This window comes from Ciona intestinalis, chromosome 14 (assembly GCF_000224145.3).
Source record: "Ciona intestinalis chromosome 14, KH, whole genome shotgun sequence".
Taxonomy (NCBI): Eukaryota; Metazoa; Chordata; class Ascidiacea; order Phlebobranchia; family Cionidae; genus Ciona; species Ciona intestinalis.
The window spans coordinates 1,718,732-1,735,773 of record NC_020179.2 but is presented as its reverse complement, the minus strand read 5'-3'; the positions used below and the strand labels follow the sequence as shown (position 1 = coordinate 1,735,773).

General features: G+C 35.6%; 4 protein-coding genes and 1 long non-coding RNA gene across 5 annotated transcripts in view; 1 reads left to right on the top strand and 4 right to left on the bottom strand.

The window, feature by feature from the left end:
* Nucleotides 1–12: 12 nt before the first annotated feature.
* Nucleotides 13–2,310, bottom strand: LOC100178429 (E3 ubiquitin-protein ligase Topors). The gene has a single exon (XM_002129445.5). It carries the CDS (start codon nucleotides 2,160–2,162, stop codon nucleotides 501–503), a length of 1,662 nt encoding a protein of 553 aa, XP_002129481.1. The 5' UTR covers nucleotides 2,163–2,310; the 3' UTR covers nucleotides 13–500.
* Nucleotides 2,311–2,906: 596 nt separating this feature from the next.
* LOC100180796 (putative defense protein 3) lies at nucleotides 2,907–4,258 on the bottom strand. Its single transcript, XM_009862437.3, has 3 exons — nucleotides 4,012–4,258; nucleotides 3,271–3,502; nucleotides 2,907–3,086 (listed from the first exon to the last, which is right to left on the bottom strand). The coding sequence occupies exons 1-3, from the start codon at nucleotides 4,220–4,222 to the stop codon at nucleotides 2,942–2,944; spliced, it is 588 nt and encodes a 195-aa protein (XP_009860739.1). The 5' UTR covers nucleotides 4,223–4,258; the 3' UTR covers nucleotides 2,907–2,941.
* A 665-nt stretch (nucleotides 4,259–4,923) lies between these two features.
* On the bottom strand, nucleotides 4,924–6,672 carry LOC100179201 (putative defense protein 3). The gene is made up of 3 exons (XM_002129365.4): nucleotides 6,399–6,672; nucleotides 5,908–6,148; nucleotides 4,924–5,476 (listed from the first exon to the last, which is right to left on the bottom strand). Exons 1-3 carry the CDS (start codon nucleotides 6,616–6,618, stop codon nucleotides 5,332–5,334), a joined length of 606 nt encoding a protein of 201 aa, XP_002129401.1. The 5' UTR covers nucleotides 6,619–6,672; the 3' UTR covers nucleotides 4,924–5,331.
* Nucleotides 6,673–8,994: 2,322 nt separating this feature from the next.
* LOC104266386 lies at nucleotides 8,995–10,084 on the top strand. Its single transcript, XR_717544.3, has 3 exons — nucleotides 8,995–9,136; nucleotides 9,348–9,440; nucleotides 9,640–10,084. It is a non-coding gene; the product is annotated as an uncharacterized LOC104266386 (long non-coding RNA).
* Nucleotides 10,085–10,348: 264 nt separating this feature from the next.
* The window catches only part of LOC100185521 (polycomb protein suz12-A), an 11,165-nt gene continuing 4,471 nt past the window's right edge, over nucleotides 10,349–17,042 (bottom strand). Inside the window, exons 8-15 of the mRNA XM_002129088.5 lie at nucleotides 15,169–15,288; nucleotides 14,312–14,427; nucleotides 13,943–14,172; nucleotides 13,156–13,272; nucleotides 12,547–12,724; nucleotides 12,065–12,260; nucleotides 11,153–11,317; nucleotides 10,349–10,666 (exon numbers count right to left, since the gene is read on the bottom strand). Of these exons, the coding sequence (XP_002129124.1) occupies nucleotides 10,504–10,666; nucleotides 11,153–11,317; nucleotides 12,065–12,260; nucleotides 12,547–12,724; nucleotides 13,156–13,272; nucleotides 13,943–14,172; nucleotides 14,312–14,427; nucleotides 15,169–15,288 (1,285 nt within the window). The 3' untranslated portion in view covers nucleotides 10,349–10,503. The remainder of the gene's footprint in view (nucleotides 10,667–11,152; nucleotides 11,318–12,064; nucleotides 12,261–12,546; nucleotides 12,725–13,155; nucleotides 13,273–13,942; nucleotides 14,173–14,311; nucleotides 14,428–15,168; nucleotides 15,289–17,042) is intronic.

The following is a 17,042-nucleotide window of genomic DNA, read 5'->3' as shown; positions in this document are numbered from 1 at the left end:
ATGTATGAAAACTGCAAAACAAGTTCAGAACATTTTTGACAAGAAATTTATACTGACTGTTAATATAAAATGTGGGTAACAATTTTAACAAATTAAGACTATTTGCTTTATGTTTATAATCATGTTTTAAACTTTAAAAAACCACGATAGTGGTACAAGAAAAGAGTTGGCAATTATGAAAAACAGAAGCATGATAATATTATAACAGGTTTTGGACATCCCAAAAAGGTAAGTAAAAAATAGCAATTTTTGGGTAAAAATAGTAAAATCTGGTCTTAAAATATAAAAAGAATGTCAGCTACAATACAATTGGGTGTGACTATTAAAATGTACCAAATTCTCTATTTTAAGAAATTTTGAATGTGTTCAACTGTTCAACATATTTTAAATGAGTACAAACAATGCAAAAATATTGTTAAAATTATGCTCAAAAATAATTGTAAGCTTTAGTGTACAATAAACAACCATTAGGTTAAAGTACAGCAATAACACCAAGTTTGTTATAAATGGCCAAAAATTCTTAAACGCTCTTGTTCTGAATCGCTACTTGAACTGTCAGATTGAATTGCAGATGAAGAACTAATGCCAGAGCGAGAATGTTTCCGGCGTCTTTTGCGCTTGGATATGTCCTCAGATTTGCTGTCTGTTTTGTAAAGTTTACAATATCGAACTTTCTGCAGCTTTTTTCTTTTCAAAGTACTTCCAGGAGAGCCTGGGGACTTCTCTTTAACTATAGGTACAATCACACTTTTAATTCTTGGAGCCAACGAACTGCTGTCTTCAGAATTTGAATCAGAGGATTCATTTTTTATTGGAGTTTGTGGTTTTTCGCTTCTCTTTGACGAAGTGCTAGGACCAGGCTTGTCAGTTTCACTACAACTTGAACTAAGCTCAATTATGGCTTCAGGAGTCCTTAGATGCGGAGGTTTTTGGAAACTGACGATTTGAACGTCATCATCATCTGAGCTGCTCCAAGATTTGCTCGGGATCATTTTACGAGAGGATGCAGGTTTAGAAGAGGAGGAAGAAAGTCTTGGATGGGAGGATTCCTCATTATCTGAAGAAGAGGAATTTATTACAATAACTTCTTTGGGAACATTTCTTGGTTTGAAATCTGAATTCCATTTACGGTAACGCCGGTTATATCTTTTAGAGGCATTTTTTCTATGTTTTTGACGGTCTATGAGAAGTACTTTGTTTACTGTGTCAGCTAACGGTGGCGGTAATGCACCTACGTATGTAAGTGAGTACATCAGACTCTGATCTCTTAAACTTCTCTCAGGGGCATTGTTTCGGTTGTGTGACTGATTTCTGCACGCGTAGTGAGCATGTCTGTCGTATGATGATAAATCATGGGGCGACTTTGCATACGATATAAGCTCATTAATAAAGTGATCCGTCATTTCACCAAAATATGGTTGAATAAGCGCGTAAAACTCGGAAGAGGTAATACCAACAGAACGAATTGATCCAAGTATAGTATCACAAAGACAGTTCACCAAGTATACACTGTTTGCTCCAAACAGAATTACCAATTCCCGCTTAAGCCACGGGACAAGTCTATGTAACTGTGCAGGGTTGTCTTGATAAAATGTCGTACTGATGTCTCTCACTTGTTTATTATTATCTACATGTACTACCATTGTCCCATTACGATAATGCTGACGACGTCTACGTATTAATTCAACATCTGTGCAAGCCATAGTTGCTGCTCTAGTGTTCTCTTGACGCAACTGTATTTGCTCTCGCCATTCCTGCATATGGGATAGCATCCAATTGCTGAAACCAAATGAGGGTTCAGTACTTGACCAGTGGCTGAGTCTGTGGTATAACCTTTCATGTGGTTCGTTATCATTTTCTAAGGGAACCGGGACAAGGAATTCATCATAATCATCATCAGCTACTACATTGTATATGATGTGTCTGAATTTGCTTTTACAGAGTGGGCATTCTACTTTTACTTTCGACCATTCCTTTAAGCAGCTAAAGCAGAATGCGTGGAAACATGTGTCTGTTATTGCTTTGTTTTCTGGAGGAGATAAACATATCGGGCATCTTTCTGGGGATTTTGAAGGGCTTGAGCTTTTGAGAGGAAGCTTTTTCTTTTTACTGGAATCTGCATTGAGGAGGACAGAACGAGATTCGTTATCGTCTGCCGCCATTAGACACAGATTTCTTCGTAAAAACAAAAGTTTTACCACCTACGTGGACAGGGCTACGATTTTAAAGTAGTCTTGCAAATTATAGATATGTTAAATACAAAGCCTTATATTATTACCTAAAACAATAAAGGATAGAAATTTTAAGTTGTGTACTTGTGTAGAATCGTCCCGTTGGTCGTTACGTCATGGCGAAAAACGAGCGACCAAATAGGGCAATACCAATTACGTTTGAGGTAGGCATATGACGTAGCGTGCGGATTCTTTACCAGCGCCATTGGTTGTGTAAATCTGCCTGCTTTTTACATCTAATAACAACAAAAAGTATATTAACTAACAAACCAGTAGCTGGAACGTTCGTTTGCATAATGATCAGGAACTGAAAAATAAAACAAGTCCACAACTGCTGAGTCATTATTGGTGACAAAGGAAATTTTGTTTACGTTTTTATTTGGGGAGCGTGAACCGCTCGCGAAAATCATTTCGAACTTTTTTGTATATACATATTTACTGCACCGCGGATGGAATTTTTAAAAGCGAAACGTGAATTAGCAATATAATTTTGATAATTTTATTTTAAACAGTAATATGTCCCTTCTCACAGTGGTTAGGGCGCTGGCGCCATTTTGGACACCCGATGTTGGTTTATGAGCTCGTGCGCTCGCGGCTGTCTAAAGCTACATCCTCTAGGTTATCTAGGAGGTGTCGCTTGCGTTTCCTAGTCTGGGTTATCTAGGGTCCTGGCTGGCAAGAAATCACACGGTTCTGTACCCTCTTTTAATTTACATGGAAACTATCATGGCGATAACAGAAGCTATAGCAGTATACAATCCGTGCATTCGCAAGTTGCACCCAGAGCTGTAGGTAATGGTTTTGTCTGATACCAACTTCACCCAGAAAGTTTTCCTTGTCTCTGCCACTGTGGCTCTAAAAAGTAAAAAATAAATAAGGAATCTGAAATAAAAATTTATTTTATAAAGAATCTGAAATAAAAACTTAACACGAAAACGAAAAAAAGCTTTTTATATAAAAAAAATTAAATAAAAATTTAAAACGAAACCAAAAAAATCTTACACTAAATTTATACTAAAAAAAATAAAAAATCGCTTACAAGAATTGCACTTGGCCGACGTTTTTGTTAGGTGCAATCCAACTAAACATTGTTCCGCTTTGTTTTTGGTTTGTGTTGGAGTGTGTCACTGAATCAGATTCAGCGGTACAGGTTAGAGCTTTTGTATTTGCTGGAAGATTGGTCCATGTCCCAAGTGGTACGCTACCTCCCGGGTTCCGGGCTTGTAGCAATATGCCTTTGAATCCTAGGTTTCTGTTGTCGTTTATAACCACTGAAAGTATTTATGAATGATTGTATCTTACATTGAGGTAAAATGGGACACATTTTGCACATAATATTCAAATATTTTAATCGTGTTTTAAAAAATTCACAACGGTCAATGGGAGTCGTGAGGATACGGTTTTATAATGCTTATATACTTTGTTATCTACTAAAATATACTTTGTTATCTACTAAATAGAACGAAAAATATTACAAAAAAGTGTGGCAAACTGGATAACCTATAAATGATCACTGGGTTGGAGTAATTTATGTTAAGTGGCTTGCCCAAGAATACACATACGACCAAAAACTCACCCACAAAGTTATATTCGTGGTGATTCGTAAGTTAGATACGAGGTGTATAAAACAGAACCCCCGTGTTAAAACGAATTTTTCGGCAGCGCGATTATCAAGTTACATTCATTTTTTCCAGTCTCTCGGCCAATTTCCACACAATTGCCTAAAAGGGCTGCAGAATTTTTTAATGATGCAATTCATACAAAGTCTGTATTTACATACCTTGTACCGCCGCACCGGCACTGTATGTATTTGTATTCACAGCAATAGTGTAAGGAGATGACGCTGCTGGTTGTCCTTCGATAATCCCACTGCCGCTAACATTATTGTGACGAGGCATCATATCAACACATGATGTACCAGGCGCTCCGCTGCGATTAGAATTCACTTGGCATACCAATAAGAAATGTCCCACAAAAAGCAGTAAAAACATTTTTTTTCTGTTGATGTAGTATTATTCTAAATTATTCATCTAAAACGACAATTATAACTTTAAGGATATATTCAACTACCAATATAGATTAACAAAGAACATATCTGACGACTATTTAGTATTTACCATAAAAATATATTTTTTCTCTATAAAGCGCGTGTATCCTCTAAGACCCATGGCGTGCCACGCCCCGGAACATTACCCACAATAGAATATGTCGTTTTTAGCTTATCTGCTTTGCCATTACCACTTTATTATGTTGTCCTTCGACAGTATCGTCATCTACAACGTAAATTATTCTACCTTAAATATAGTATAGGGTGGGGGAAGGATGGAACACCTTAACATTCTATTTTCTCGTTACAATTGGTGGTAAACAAAGAAAATTCAAATATTTATAAAACCGCATCATCACGACTTCCATAGACCGTTGTTAATTGTTTAAAACACGATCAGGATATTTGGACATTGGTGTCCCTTCTTCCCCCACCCTACTATATGTTTAATGACTGATGATCGTACTGTATAAGCCCTTTACGATTCATGCCTATATAACTACCCATGGCCGGGACTGCAAGCTTATCGAAACTTTCAAACACATGGTGCTATGAGGCACGAGCAGCAATCAAAACTTGACAATACTGTCAATCTTTTCCGTTTGGCATTCCCAAAATAAATGTCATTCTGAATTGCAACCTTCGTTGCTGTTTGTTCAATTGTTTATTAAATGAACATTAGGGACAAGTAGTGTGAATTGTATCGAATGAGTTAAAAAGAATGAATTTTATTCAAAAACCGTTTAATATTTTTTCAAATCTAAGGGGTATATAGGAGTGTGGGAGAAGATGGGACACATTTGGCATACAATATCCAATTATTCTAATCGTGTTTTTAAACAATTAATAACGGTCTATTGAAATCGTGAGATTAAGGTTTAGGAATTCTTAGAACGTTTTTTGCTTACTATCAATTGAGAGGAGAAAATACAACGAAAGGGTGTCCCATCTACCCCCAACCTAATATAAATTACAGTATAACATGTCATATTCGGTAAACTTGTATCCACCAAAATTCTTTTGCAAAATAGCATCATCCTTGTGCGCATATGTTTACATAAGTGCTTTAAGTGCAACGATAGCAGTAATAGCTAAATACACTGTGTTCATGCGTAAATTCTTTGCTGAGTTGTAGGTGATTGCTTTGTTAGCTAGCAGCTTCAACCAGAACTTTTCTTTCATTTCTGCCACTGTAGCCCTGTACGGATTTGGGGAAAAAGTGTTAAAATAAATGAATTCAAAAAGGCTGCAAACAGTACTGTATACTAGGGCAAGATGGAATACTGTTAGCATATATAAACTACCTATTTCCTGGTCGTGTTTTAAACAAATTAGCAACATACTTTTATGGGACCCCGGACCACTGTTAAATTAATCTGTAATTATTCTTTGTTTAATACCAAATGGATCGAGAAAATCGAATGAAAACATGTCCCATTTTTCTCTCACATTTCCTACATTTTCCAACCATGTCCCGACTTGCCCCAATATTCTATCTTATCATGTCCCATCTTGTCCCAGTATTTATGCTTAAAATTTATACATATGTCCTTTGAAACATAAGAAGCTTCAGTTTCAAAGTTTGCTGCAGACTCCTCCAACATTTTAAAATAAATACATACAACTTACACGAATTGCACTGTGCCAACGTTTTTGTTCGGAGCCTTCCATTTGAACACTGTACCGCTTGATTTTAGGTTGGTGTTTGCATGTGTGACTGAATCACCGTCAACGGTACATTTGGTTAGCTTGGTATCGGTCGGTGGGTTAACCCAGGTTCCCAGCGGGACCTCTGCTCCTGGGTTGCGTGCTTGCATTAATATACCTCGGAAACCCGCTGCATCTGCTGCTCTACTATCAGATACAGTAACTGCAAAACAAATTCTGTATTTTTATTCTTGTAATATTGGACATATAATAGGGTGGGGTAAGATGTGAGATCTTCGCTATCGTAATAAAATAATATTGCTATTTATTAAAACAAATCTTTAAAAAATAATCACCCATAAAGTAATATACATGGTAACTCGTAAGCTGTCACAAGGTGTTTGGACACCCGTGTTACAACGACTTGCGTTATCCGGCCACGCAAGGATAAAGCAAGTTTCATTCATTCGTACCTGTTACTGTATCACCAGGTTTATAATTATTCACCGAGACTGAAATTGAATACGGAGATGCTGCCGTTTGGCCCGCAATAAATCCCCCATTTGGGTTTACATGTTTGGGTGTCATAGTAACACAGGCAGCAGCCGGTGCTCCAGTTCCATATGGTGAAACTTCTTTTGCTAAGAAGAGAAGAGCTGCTACTAAAGCAACAGTTTGACGCAGTTGAATCATATTGTTGTTTATTAAGTTTGATAACAACAGTGCTATTGCAAAAAAAAAAAACGGCAACCTAAAAGGGGATATTATATTATATACTAGGGTGGGGAAGATGACACACCCTTTCGTTATATTTTCTCGTCCCACTTGGCAGTAAACAAAGACTATTCAAAGAATTACAAAACCGTATTTTTACGACTTTCATAGACCGTTGGTATAACTGTTTAAAGTACGATTAGGACTTGGATTATCATGTGCTAAATGTGTTCCCTCCCCTCGTAGTTGATATTAGCGTTGTATATACATGCCCAAATATGAAACACTTGCTATCTACAATAAAAACGTGGTATATTAGGTATTTATTATTAAATTCTATAGAAGGTAGTATAAACCAAAATTCCAAAAAATAACGAGATGAATAATTTTTTTATCGAAACTTTTTAAAATTTATAGGACGGGAAAGACGGGACACTTTTAGCATATGCTATCCAAATAACACGACTTTATTTTACGCTTTTAAAAAACACATAGGAGTCGGGGGGATACAGAATTTTAATTCTTTTAATGTTCTTCGTTTACTACCAAACTAAACGAAAAATAAGAATGAAAAGGTGTTCCATCTTCCCTAGCCCTACTATATACTGAAACAAACTTAACACAGTTAGTATACAGTAACGCAAAGCCTTAAACTTGATTTTTTTCCGACGTCCAGTCACTGCACCATAATGTAGGTCGTATAGATAATGCCCAGCCGGGTCTATTGACCACTTAGTAAATCCGTAAAGCTATTTGTACAAGCTCTGTTTGTCCACCCCCACCCCTAGATATTGTAACCACATCAACGAGTTAATAATTTGTAGAATAATACCTAATAACAAGAAATTAATATCTGACTGCTGACATTGCATTTTGCAAGCTACAATATACTTAAGCTTAATTAAAAGGTGTATAATAATATTAAACAAAAAGCTGCATTCAAGTTTTCAAACCGAACCGATATTTTTAAATATTGCTTAAAACGTCGCATGAGCTTTCCTTTTTGTGATTCAACTCACATCCAGAAGTAATAAGTTTTAGAAACCTATTTCGCAACTGCAGTATAATGCATAGGGGCATCAATGCTATATAGTAGCTATTATACCGTTGTGCAATAAGTTCAGGGTTTTATAATACCTTCACAATATGTACTTGTGGGTCTTTTATAACACTTTATAAGGTTTTACCATATATACCAACATATAAAAAACATACGTTTATCACGCACATCACATAATACATTTTGATTTATGAAAACTTTGCAGATAATGTTTGCATTGTCGGGGTCATTCAACTTTATAAGCAAACAAGACTCCAGCATTACTCGTTGTTATCGGGGTGATTTGCAAAAAGTAGTTTTCTCATTTTGAATTGTTGTGCTATGTTGTTTGTTTTTTCTTTATGTGCTTTTGTGCTACGTCGTTCGTTTTACTTAATTTAGCGAGTTGACTATTATGGCTGTAGTTGGCGCCTATACGTTGGAAAGTATATGTGGTATATATACTGTAGGGTGGGGGAAGATGGGACACCTTTTAACTTTATTTTATCGTCACATTTAGTAGTAAACAAAAAATATTCAAAAAATTATAGAACTCTATACCCTCACGACTGCCATGAACGGTTGTTAATTGTTTAAAACACGACCACGATGTTTGGATATTGTGTGCCAAATGTGTCCCGTCTCCCCCTACCCCACTATATCACGTCTTTTAGTCGTATAATATAAAGTTTTTTAGTCGAATGCCGATGTCGTGATATAATTGAGTCTGCCGCTGAATTTGGCCTGGGCACTTTTGCGCATCGGACTAAATATCATGACAACGACAAAGGCTTTGCTTGGAGAACACTCGCATTATGTTTGGACTAACATTCTGTTCATGTGCAGTAGCGTTGCAGCGCATGCGCAATAGCGTCGTGGCAAAAAAATTACGAAACCGGGCGGACCTGTAGCATGTACATTACGATAGATCCTCGGCAGCGCAATAAGCGATCACGCATTTCTGTCACTCATACTCTAAATCACTCATACTCTATATTTTCATTCCCAGTAAGCTAAAATGGCGAGCAATAATGAAGTATTTTGCTGCATTACCTATAAAAAGCGCTCCGGTTCCGGATTGTGACGTTATTTGAGTGACGGGACGCTGTGCCAACCAAGAGATTTCCGTATTATTCACATGTTCATTACAAAACAATTTCAACCATGTCATTACATATATATACGTTTGTTTTTAAATTAAAAAAATAATTGACAAAGAAAACATCCTAAATTAGTTTACTGAACGTTAAATTTGGTCAACTTTCTCTACCCCAAATAGAGTTTGCTCTTTTTATGTTTCCCGCAAATAAAACCACGTGTTTTTTCACGTGGCCATTTTTATATAAAGCTTCAGCGTTACTTGTAGTTTGTTACTTGACTGTAATATTGGGTACAAGCTAACGATTAAAATGGATGGCAAGCCAATTCCGCAAAGTTATTTTGGAACATGAAACCAAAGTAAGGCTGCGAATAGGTTTATTATTTATTGTAAATGACAGTGTGTGTATGATGGTGTTTTAATTAAACTACTAAACAAAACCCGTCGCTTTTTGCGGCAGTTTTGTTGATGAATAAATTTCGGATTCTGAACACACTAAAATTAGACAAATTACGGCTGAATTTTATGATATATATATTAAAAATTAAAAGATATTTGTTTTCCTTGCAGGTAAAACTCCCACAATCAAAGTTAAAGTTGATGGGTTACAAAATACTTTCCTGGCATTACTTGATGATTCTTAGACAAAAGAACTTCTGATTGGTTAGTACACAATGGTATATTTTTTTTATTTTTAAACAAGTACATATGATGGTGTTTTAATTAAACTACTAAACAAAACTCAATGCTTTTTGCATTAGTTTTGTTGATGAATAAATTTCGGATACTGATGCACACTGAAAGAACAGATTTTATTAATTTTTATTTTAAAACGTTCAATAATGCAGGATTACACTTCCAGGTCAAGAAAACGTGGCAGTAGAATCCCAAAAGATGTGGTGGTTGTCCAACTCTCTGGCATATATCCCAGGTCCTTTGCCGTATGCCAACACAATGTCAATAACTCTATAGAAGAAGCTACAATCAAAAAACATGTGAACCAGATTTCTTGCATGTCAAGAAAATGTCATCATTTAGGTTTACCTGTGTTTTATAGTTGTGCAGATTTACACGCAATAAACTAAATATCAGATCAGGAGTCTCATTCTGAATAACTTGGTGTGGCAGAGCAATGACGGTCGTATAACACTGGAGTTTGGTTTCATACACCTCCTGCTTGCTTAAGAGTTGCTATGTATGTGCATTTGTGGGTGATTAATTTTTAGTTTTATATGTACAGCTGAAAATTTGTACAACTCTGAGGACCACAGAGATGAGTCTTGAACTCTAAAATTTCATAGACCATATGCATGTTGTCAGAATAGCAGTTTACATTTGTATAAAGTAGTTAGCAGCATCAGTTTATTTATATTGTTTCAAATAATTCACAACTGAAACATTTTGTTTTAGAAAATTAATTTCGTTTACAGCCAAGCTTAGGGGCAAGTTTCTAACTGTAGTCTTTTCTTGCATTGTGATGATATAAAATAATTATACTCACTTTTGCAGTTCATAATTGTGGAAAGTAAATATATCAAACCAACTCTCTCTGCTTTATGAAAGGGGCAGTATATTTGTACACGTTATATCAGTATGATATTTCCATGATTGCAAGTTATACAAATAAACTGCTCGCATTTATGTTAAAATGCATGGAGACTATACAACATGATTTGCTAAAGCTATTGGCAGCATAGTAGTTAGAAATAAGCAATTTTCCAAAAAATCAATTGATTTGCATTCCATCGTTTTCAATTATTTCTTGGAGTTGCTTTAGTTTGGCTGCCATGTCTGGTTCTGTTATAGATGTTGTTGCATTATTTGGGTGGTGTGTACCATTCTGTATAGGCTGAGCAGGTGCTTCTACACCAGCAGATAATTCATCAAAACTATAAAAGTAAATAAGGATTAAAAATATTTTAAAGTATGTAAAAAACTCCATCTCAGCAGATGTGTTGTTTTTCATCAACATTTGCTACCACAAGGAAATTCAATTTTTTCTTTATTTTTTTTAGTTGTTTAGTCTCTCTAAACAATTTAGTTTCCTCTCTGACTGTAGTTCTGAGGCAGCTGTTTTAAAAACTATAGTGTGAAGAATAAATAAAAAATAATCACCCACAAAGTTACATATATTGTAACTTGAAAGCGGGCATGAGATGTAAGAAACAGAACACCTGTGTTATAACAACTGTCGTTGCCCCACCATGAGAATAAATATGTTTCACATGTGGTAACTCATAACCAGGCACAAGTTGTATAAAACAGTACACTCTATTTACAACTGTCACCGTTCCGTAAAGCTAGGATAAAAAGGTAACATTTATTTATTTATAAATATAGATAACTTTGTCTGAAAAAACACACATATTACTTACTGGTCCATCAGAGAGCATAGTGCTGAAGCTTTCAACACACCGAAATCGACAAGCGTAACAAAATGTAGCAGCAAGTTACGGCGTAATGAATGCTTCACTATAAGAGTTGTGTATTGGTTGAGAAACTCCCTACAAGTACTTAACATTTGAGCATCAGCAATGCAGCTGTTTGAATAAAAATGGATTGTTAAAGCTTCATAATAAAACTTGAATTTTCTTTGATATTTTAGAAACTAGAAACGATCAAAGTTGAGTCAAATTATTTCAAATGGAAAATTCCATGCATTGCGCCACAGCCAATTTTTTCTTATTCTAGCGGTCGAATTTGCTGTTTTGAAACTCCTTTTTTTTATCAAAAGCTGTTTTCCATTTTTAAACTTAAATGGTACCTTTAGATTACCTTTAAGCATGTCTATCAATACACAAATTTTGATTTTTCTTTGGTATGCCCCTTTAATGCAGCACCCACATAGGGCTGCAGGACCTCACCCACATAGAATATTGTAACAATCACCCACAAAGTAACATACATGGTAACTCGTAAGCATGAACTAGGTGTATGAAACAGAACACTAGTTTTATAACCAATGTCGCTGCCCCGCCACACGAGAAAAAGCAAGTCACATTCATTCATTCAAGGGTATGCCCATAGGTTTCCTTAAATCCCATGACATGAACCTCACCCACATAGAATACAATTACTAATTATTAATCACCCACAAAGTTACATACATGGTAACTCAAAAGTAGGAACGAGGTTTATGAAACAGAACATCCTTGTTATAGCGACTGTCGTTTTCTCAGCTAGTAAATAGGCACAGGGTGTATGAAATAGAACATTCGTATTATAACTGATGACGTTGCCCCGCAACGCGAGAAAGAGTAAGTTACATTCATTATTCCCCTTCTCACCTGTGTTTCATAATATACAAGTTCCATAGTTTCATAATTGGTTTCTCCCCATCATTTACATCAGTGAATTCATCCAACATCTTAGTGGTGTGGGCACGAAGCCATTCAGGGTCAGTTTCTTCTTCCGAATCAACATCAAACTCACAAGGACGAATGGGAACTACTGTCTCACTGTGGAAGTACAGTCTATGGTGGCCTGTAGAGATGGAAATAGAGCTTTGGAAAAAAATAATAATTGCCACTCAGTTTTTTTTATAAAAACGCGAATCATTATAACACAGGTGTTTCAGCTTACGAGTTACCATGTATGTTACTTTGTGGGTGATCATTTTGATATTTTTTATGTATGGCTGATAATTTGAATAGTCCATTAGTGACTACAAGGTTGGAGCAATTGCTAATAAATGTCTTGTGAGAACACATACGCCCACAATGGTAGCAGCGATGAGTCTTGACTCTTAATAATAATAATTCTATTTAACCTGCGGCATAATGTGCAGCTGGCGACGTCTCATTTTCCTCTTTTTCCAGAAGTTCGTTAAGATCCATATTTAAGCTGTGTCGTTCACGTTTTGGCCGATACACCAGCGTGTCAGTAACTTGTATGCGACGAACTGGACCTCTACGACTGAAAGCCATGCCAGGTTGGGCAAAAATGAACTGAAGATATGAGAATTGCACAATATTTAATTTGTTAAATTTTTTCAACTTTAGAGAATTATTTGACTTTAAGAATTTTTCAGAAATTTTTATTTTTACTTTCAGAAATTTCCGAAAAATTCTAGACCTAGAAGAGGGTAAATGACACTTATATCCACTGCTTATTTCAGTTATGAGGCAAAGTCTTTGAGCATTTGGGTAACCGACTAACTCAGGCCTAAATCAAGGTTCCTTTGCATAAAACCTAAACCATAAAAAAAGCCTTTTTTTAAAAAAACTTTACACCCAAAGCCACACAAAAAAAACATAGAACAATTTCTTTTTATACCGGACTAATGACATCACCAGTTGTTAATTTGTGCTTAAAGAAAACTATCATACACATTAAAAATAGTAAAACTGCAATTAATAAATAGAAATAGGTTCCTTACTTGTGGATTACCACAGTAAGAACTATCGTAACACTCGTTGACCGATACTTCAATAGAAGATCCATTTTCTTGCGGCACATAAGCAAAGTTAAATCGTGGGTGGCAAACTTTTAGATGCTGCAAAAGCCAACTTATTTTTACTATACTTAAAATCAAATTGTTTTAATGTATTAAGGTATAGGTTAATGGACACTGTTAAATTGTAATTTCACCCGGGGTGACGCTGTTAAATTGTGGTTTAGTTGTTAAACATAGGGAACCTCACTGATTAATGTGGCAAATTTAGCAATACTACGACCCTGCTTAATTGTTTCGCCATCTAACGTCAACGATAAAGCTGTCCAAGGTCTGGAACTGAGAGCATAAACATATGATGCCACCCCTGTTTAAATAGTAAGGTGGAATGTCAACTTAGCTCCTAACATAGAATACACGAGGTACATAAGTCTATGGATAGACATAATTCTAAGAAACCAATTTTCATACCTTTTTTGTCTAAGAAATTTCAATAAGTCAGTCCCTTGAATGAATGATTAAATGTAACTTATTTACCCTGTGGCGGTGCAAGAACATTCATTATAACACGGGTGTTCTGTTTCAAACACCTCATGCCCGCTTACGAGTTAACATGTATATTACTTTTAAGGTGATGATTGTAATTTTTTTAAATTTATAATTGAGAATTTAGACAACCCATTAGTGACCACTGGGTTAGAGCAATTGCAATTAATTGTCTTGCCCAAAGACAACTTCGCCCAAAATGGAGCCTTGAACCCATAAAAGTTACCTTAACAAGGCTGTACAATGTAATGCAGTTTAACTGACACCACGGGCAATATAGGTCGTCTCTGGCCTCAGTTTGCTGTTGTGTCTCACTGTTGTAAATGAATTGATAGAAAACAACTTGTTTCCGTTGATTGCCATCTTCACGATTTTGATTCGATTTTTTCTTCATATTTGATTTCCTGTACTCCACAGAATCAACTGGGAACACTGGGACATTGCTGGCTGGGTTTCCTGTTGGCAACACTGTTTTAGTAAACTAAAAAAATGTATAGCAGTGTGGGGGAAGATGTATAGATGTATGTCTACATTGTGTATTCTTGCAGAATAGAATATTCAAACTTTCTTGACACAGAAATATATATATGGTAACCTGAAGCATCTTCTCCTAAATTTTTATTCGTTCTTCTCCTCATTCTCTTTGCATCAGGTTCACTTGTGCTTGACTCCAGACCAGCTAAAGGACCGCTACAGCCTTCCTCTGACCACCTGTATGATTGGAATAAGTTAGTATTCATACAAATTTTATTGTGGCAATTTAACAGATAAAATAAATTGAGCATATGAAAGAATGGATGTAATTTGCTTTATCCTCATGTGGCCGAAAAACGAGAGTCGTTATAAGTTAAAACATGGGTGTTTTGTTTCATTCACCTTATGTCAGCTTATGAGTTAGCCTACCAAGTACGTTAATTTGTATGTGATTATATTTTTGTGGATTTTTTCATGTATGGCTGATAATTTTGACAACCCATTAGTGACCACTGGGCTGGAGCAATTGTCGTTAAGAGTTTTGCCCAAGGACACATAAGCCCATAATGGTAGCAACGATATATAAGTTTAAGTATATGCACATAAATACCAGAATACATTTGCTGGAATGCCTAAAATACCATTGCACACGTAGCATGTAGCTCACACTGCAGTGTACACTTTGCAAAGTTTGCACACTGACATTTTAAAGTTATTTTAACCAGGGGTGCTCGTAGGAGGGCTTATGAATTATTAAGATTGGTTAGGTCTACTCTATATGAGCAATTCTAGAAGGGGATGCAAGAATTTGTTGGTGATTAAAAGGGGTGCAGCATAGAAAAAGGATAACAACCACAACTTTAATCCACTGTGCGCCTATGGAGTAGCTTTAGGTTAAGTGCCACGAATTTTTCATGTTTCTTTTTTAAATTTATTTTTTTAAATTGTGTCTAAGTTATTTTTTTATAAAACAATTACTTGAGAGAAAACTTGAGTAAAGGGCAGTTGTTCATCGCACTAAGTGCCTCAATGTTTCTACCGCCATCTAGTGCCTCCCATGTCGCATTTCGCTTGTAGTCGTTTTCATCAGGCAATTTTCTGTCGAAAAAAAAGTTTCTGTCAAAATACATTTAAATTTGTATTACTAAAAAGTGTTACTAAATTTGCCACATTAATCAAAGGGGTTCCCAATTTCCCATGTTCTAATTTAAAATATTGGAAAACATAACTTATTTTAATGATATTTTTAATTGTGAGAAAACAATAAACGCTTAATAGAAAAGCACATATGGCATCTCTGGTTCAAATACAGTGTCAGTGACTGTTATTAAAATTGGTAGTTTAACCCAAAAAGTTTGCACATACAGCAGACTCAATTTAAATTGACTGACAGAATAATCCATTTATTCATTCTCACAGGCAGGACATTTGCATTTCAAAATAAATGCCAACAAAAATGTTCATAAGTTTATTATAAGCTATCAAGATTTGGTTTTAAAAAAAAAAAAATTGTCTAACAAAATAACAATTAAAAAATGTATTAGCATTTCAAAACTTTTTAAATTTGATTTAATCTTCTCGAAAAAAGGGTAAAATTTGTTGGTGAAATACCTTGGGCAGTGATGTTAGTTATTAATATTAGCCAATACCTTGTCATAGACAATTCGTATTCACCATCTACAAGTAAAGTCTCCTTATCAGCAGAAAATATGGATAATTCTGCTTCATAGATCGCAGTTTTTTCGCTTGGTGCTCTGAAAAAACACATTTGAATATTGGATGCCAAACATTATAATCTTCAAACGCAATTTAAATAGTGTTGCTGGTACAGAAAATTAAAAGATAGTAATTTAGTAAATGTTATATGTTACAATCTAAAATATACTAAGCTTTACAAAATTACATGAAGATAATAAATATAAAATACCTATATAGGCAATATATACTTTGTTTTTATATGTCACAAATTCACGCTTTGATGCGTAAAAGGCTGCTATTCCTTAAACCTTATATTATGTCAGGATTGTAAAAGTTGTAAATCCGGACGGTGATCGTTTAATTTTATTGAAATCCGGACGTAATATGTTTTACGTGCGTCTGTCACCCAAGCTACCAAATCTTGTTATAAAGCGTATTACTGACTATCACCACGACACCACAGTCTAGTGCGGGCGCCTGTGCGATTGTTAAAGCTGCGATCTAATGTTTTATGTTAGTCGCGTGTTCGTAATAATCAGCTAACGAAGTCGCTCGAGTAACAAACATTGCCGTGCTGCAATTTGACATTTTGCGCTTAATTGTTACGTCACATGTCTTATTGCAACATAACTATTAACTATGACGTTTCATTACGTAACAATCGGGAGGAATGCCCCCCACTGCCCAACGAACCACGAGATCGAAACATCATGTATGAGCGTCACATTTTTATGCTCTGCGCCGGCGTAGGAAATAAAGGAAGACGCATGCGGTAGCATACATTCTACACCTAACAAACGAAGCAATCGTTGTGAATTTATTCTCGTGAAAAATGACGTAATGAAACTCTGGTTCTCGTGCGGTGCCAACGAAAGATGTTTTTTGGCTTCTGTCCAAGCTCGGCCGGGAAGATACTTTACTTTGTAATATCATATTACAATTTGCGTTGGTTCCAATTTACTGATAGCGTCGCTCCTCGCTCTAATATTTGCACCAATTAAAATTCACATAAACGCAATTTACCTGCATTTATTAAAGTTCAAACTATTCTTGGTTGCTTGCCTAAAATTATAACGGGAATAAAACAATTATACGAAATATAGAAGCACATAAACCACAATTAGTTTCTAAAATTTTAATAGTTTATCAAAGGT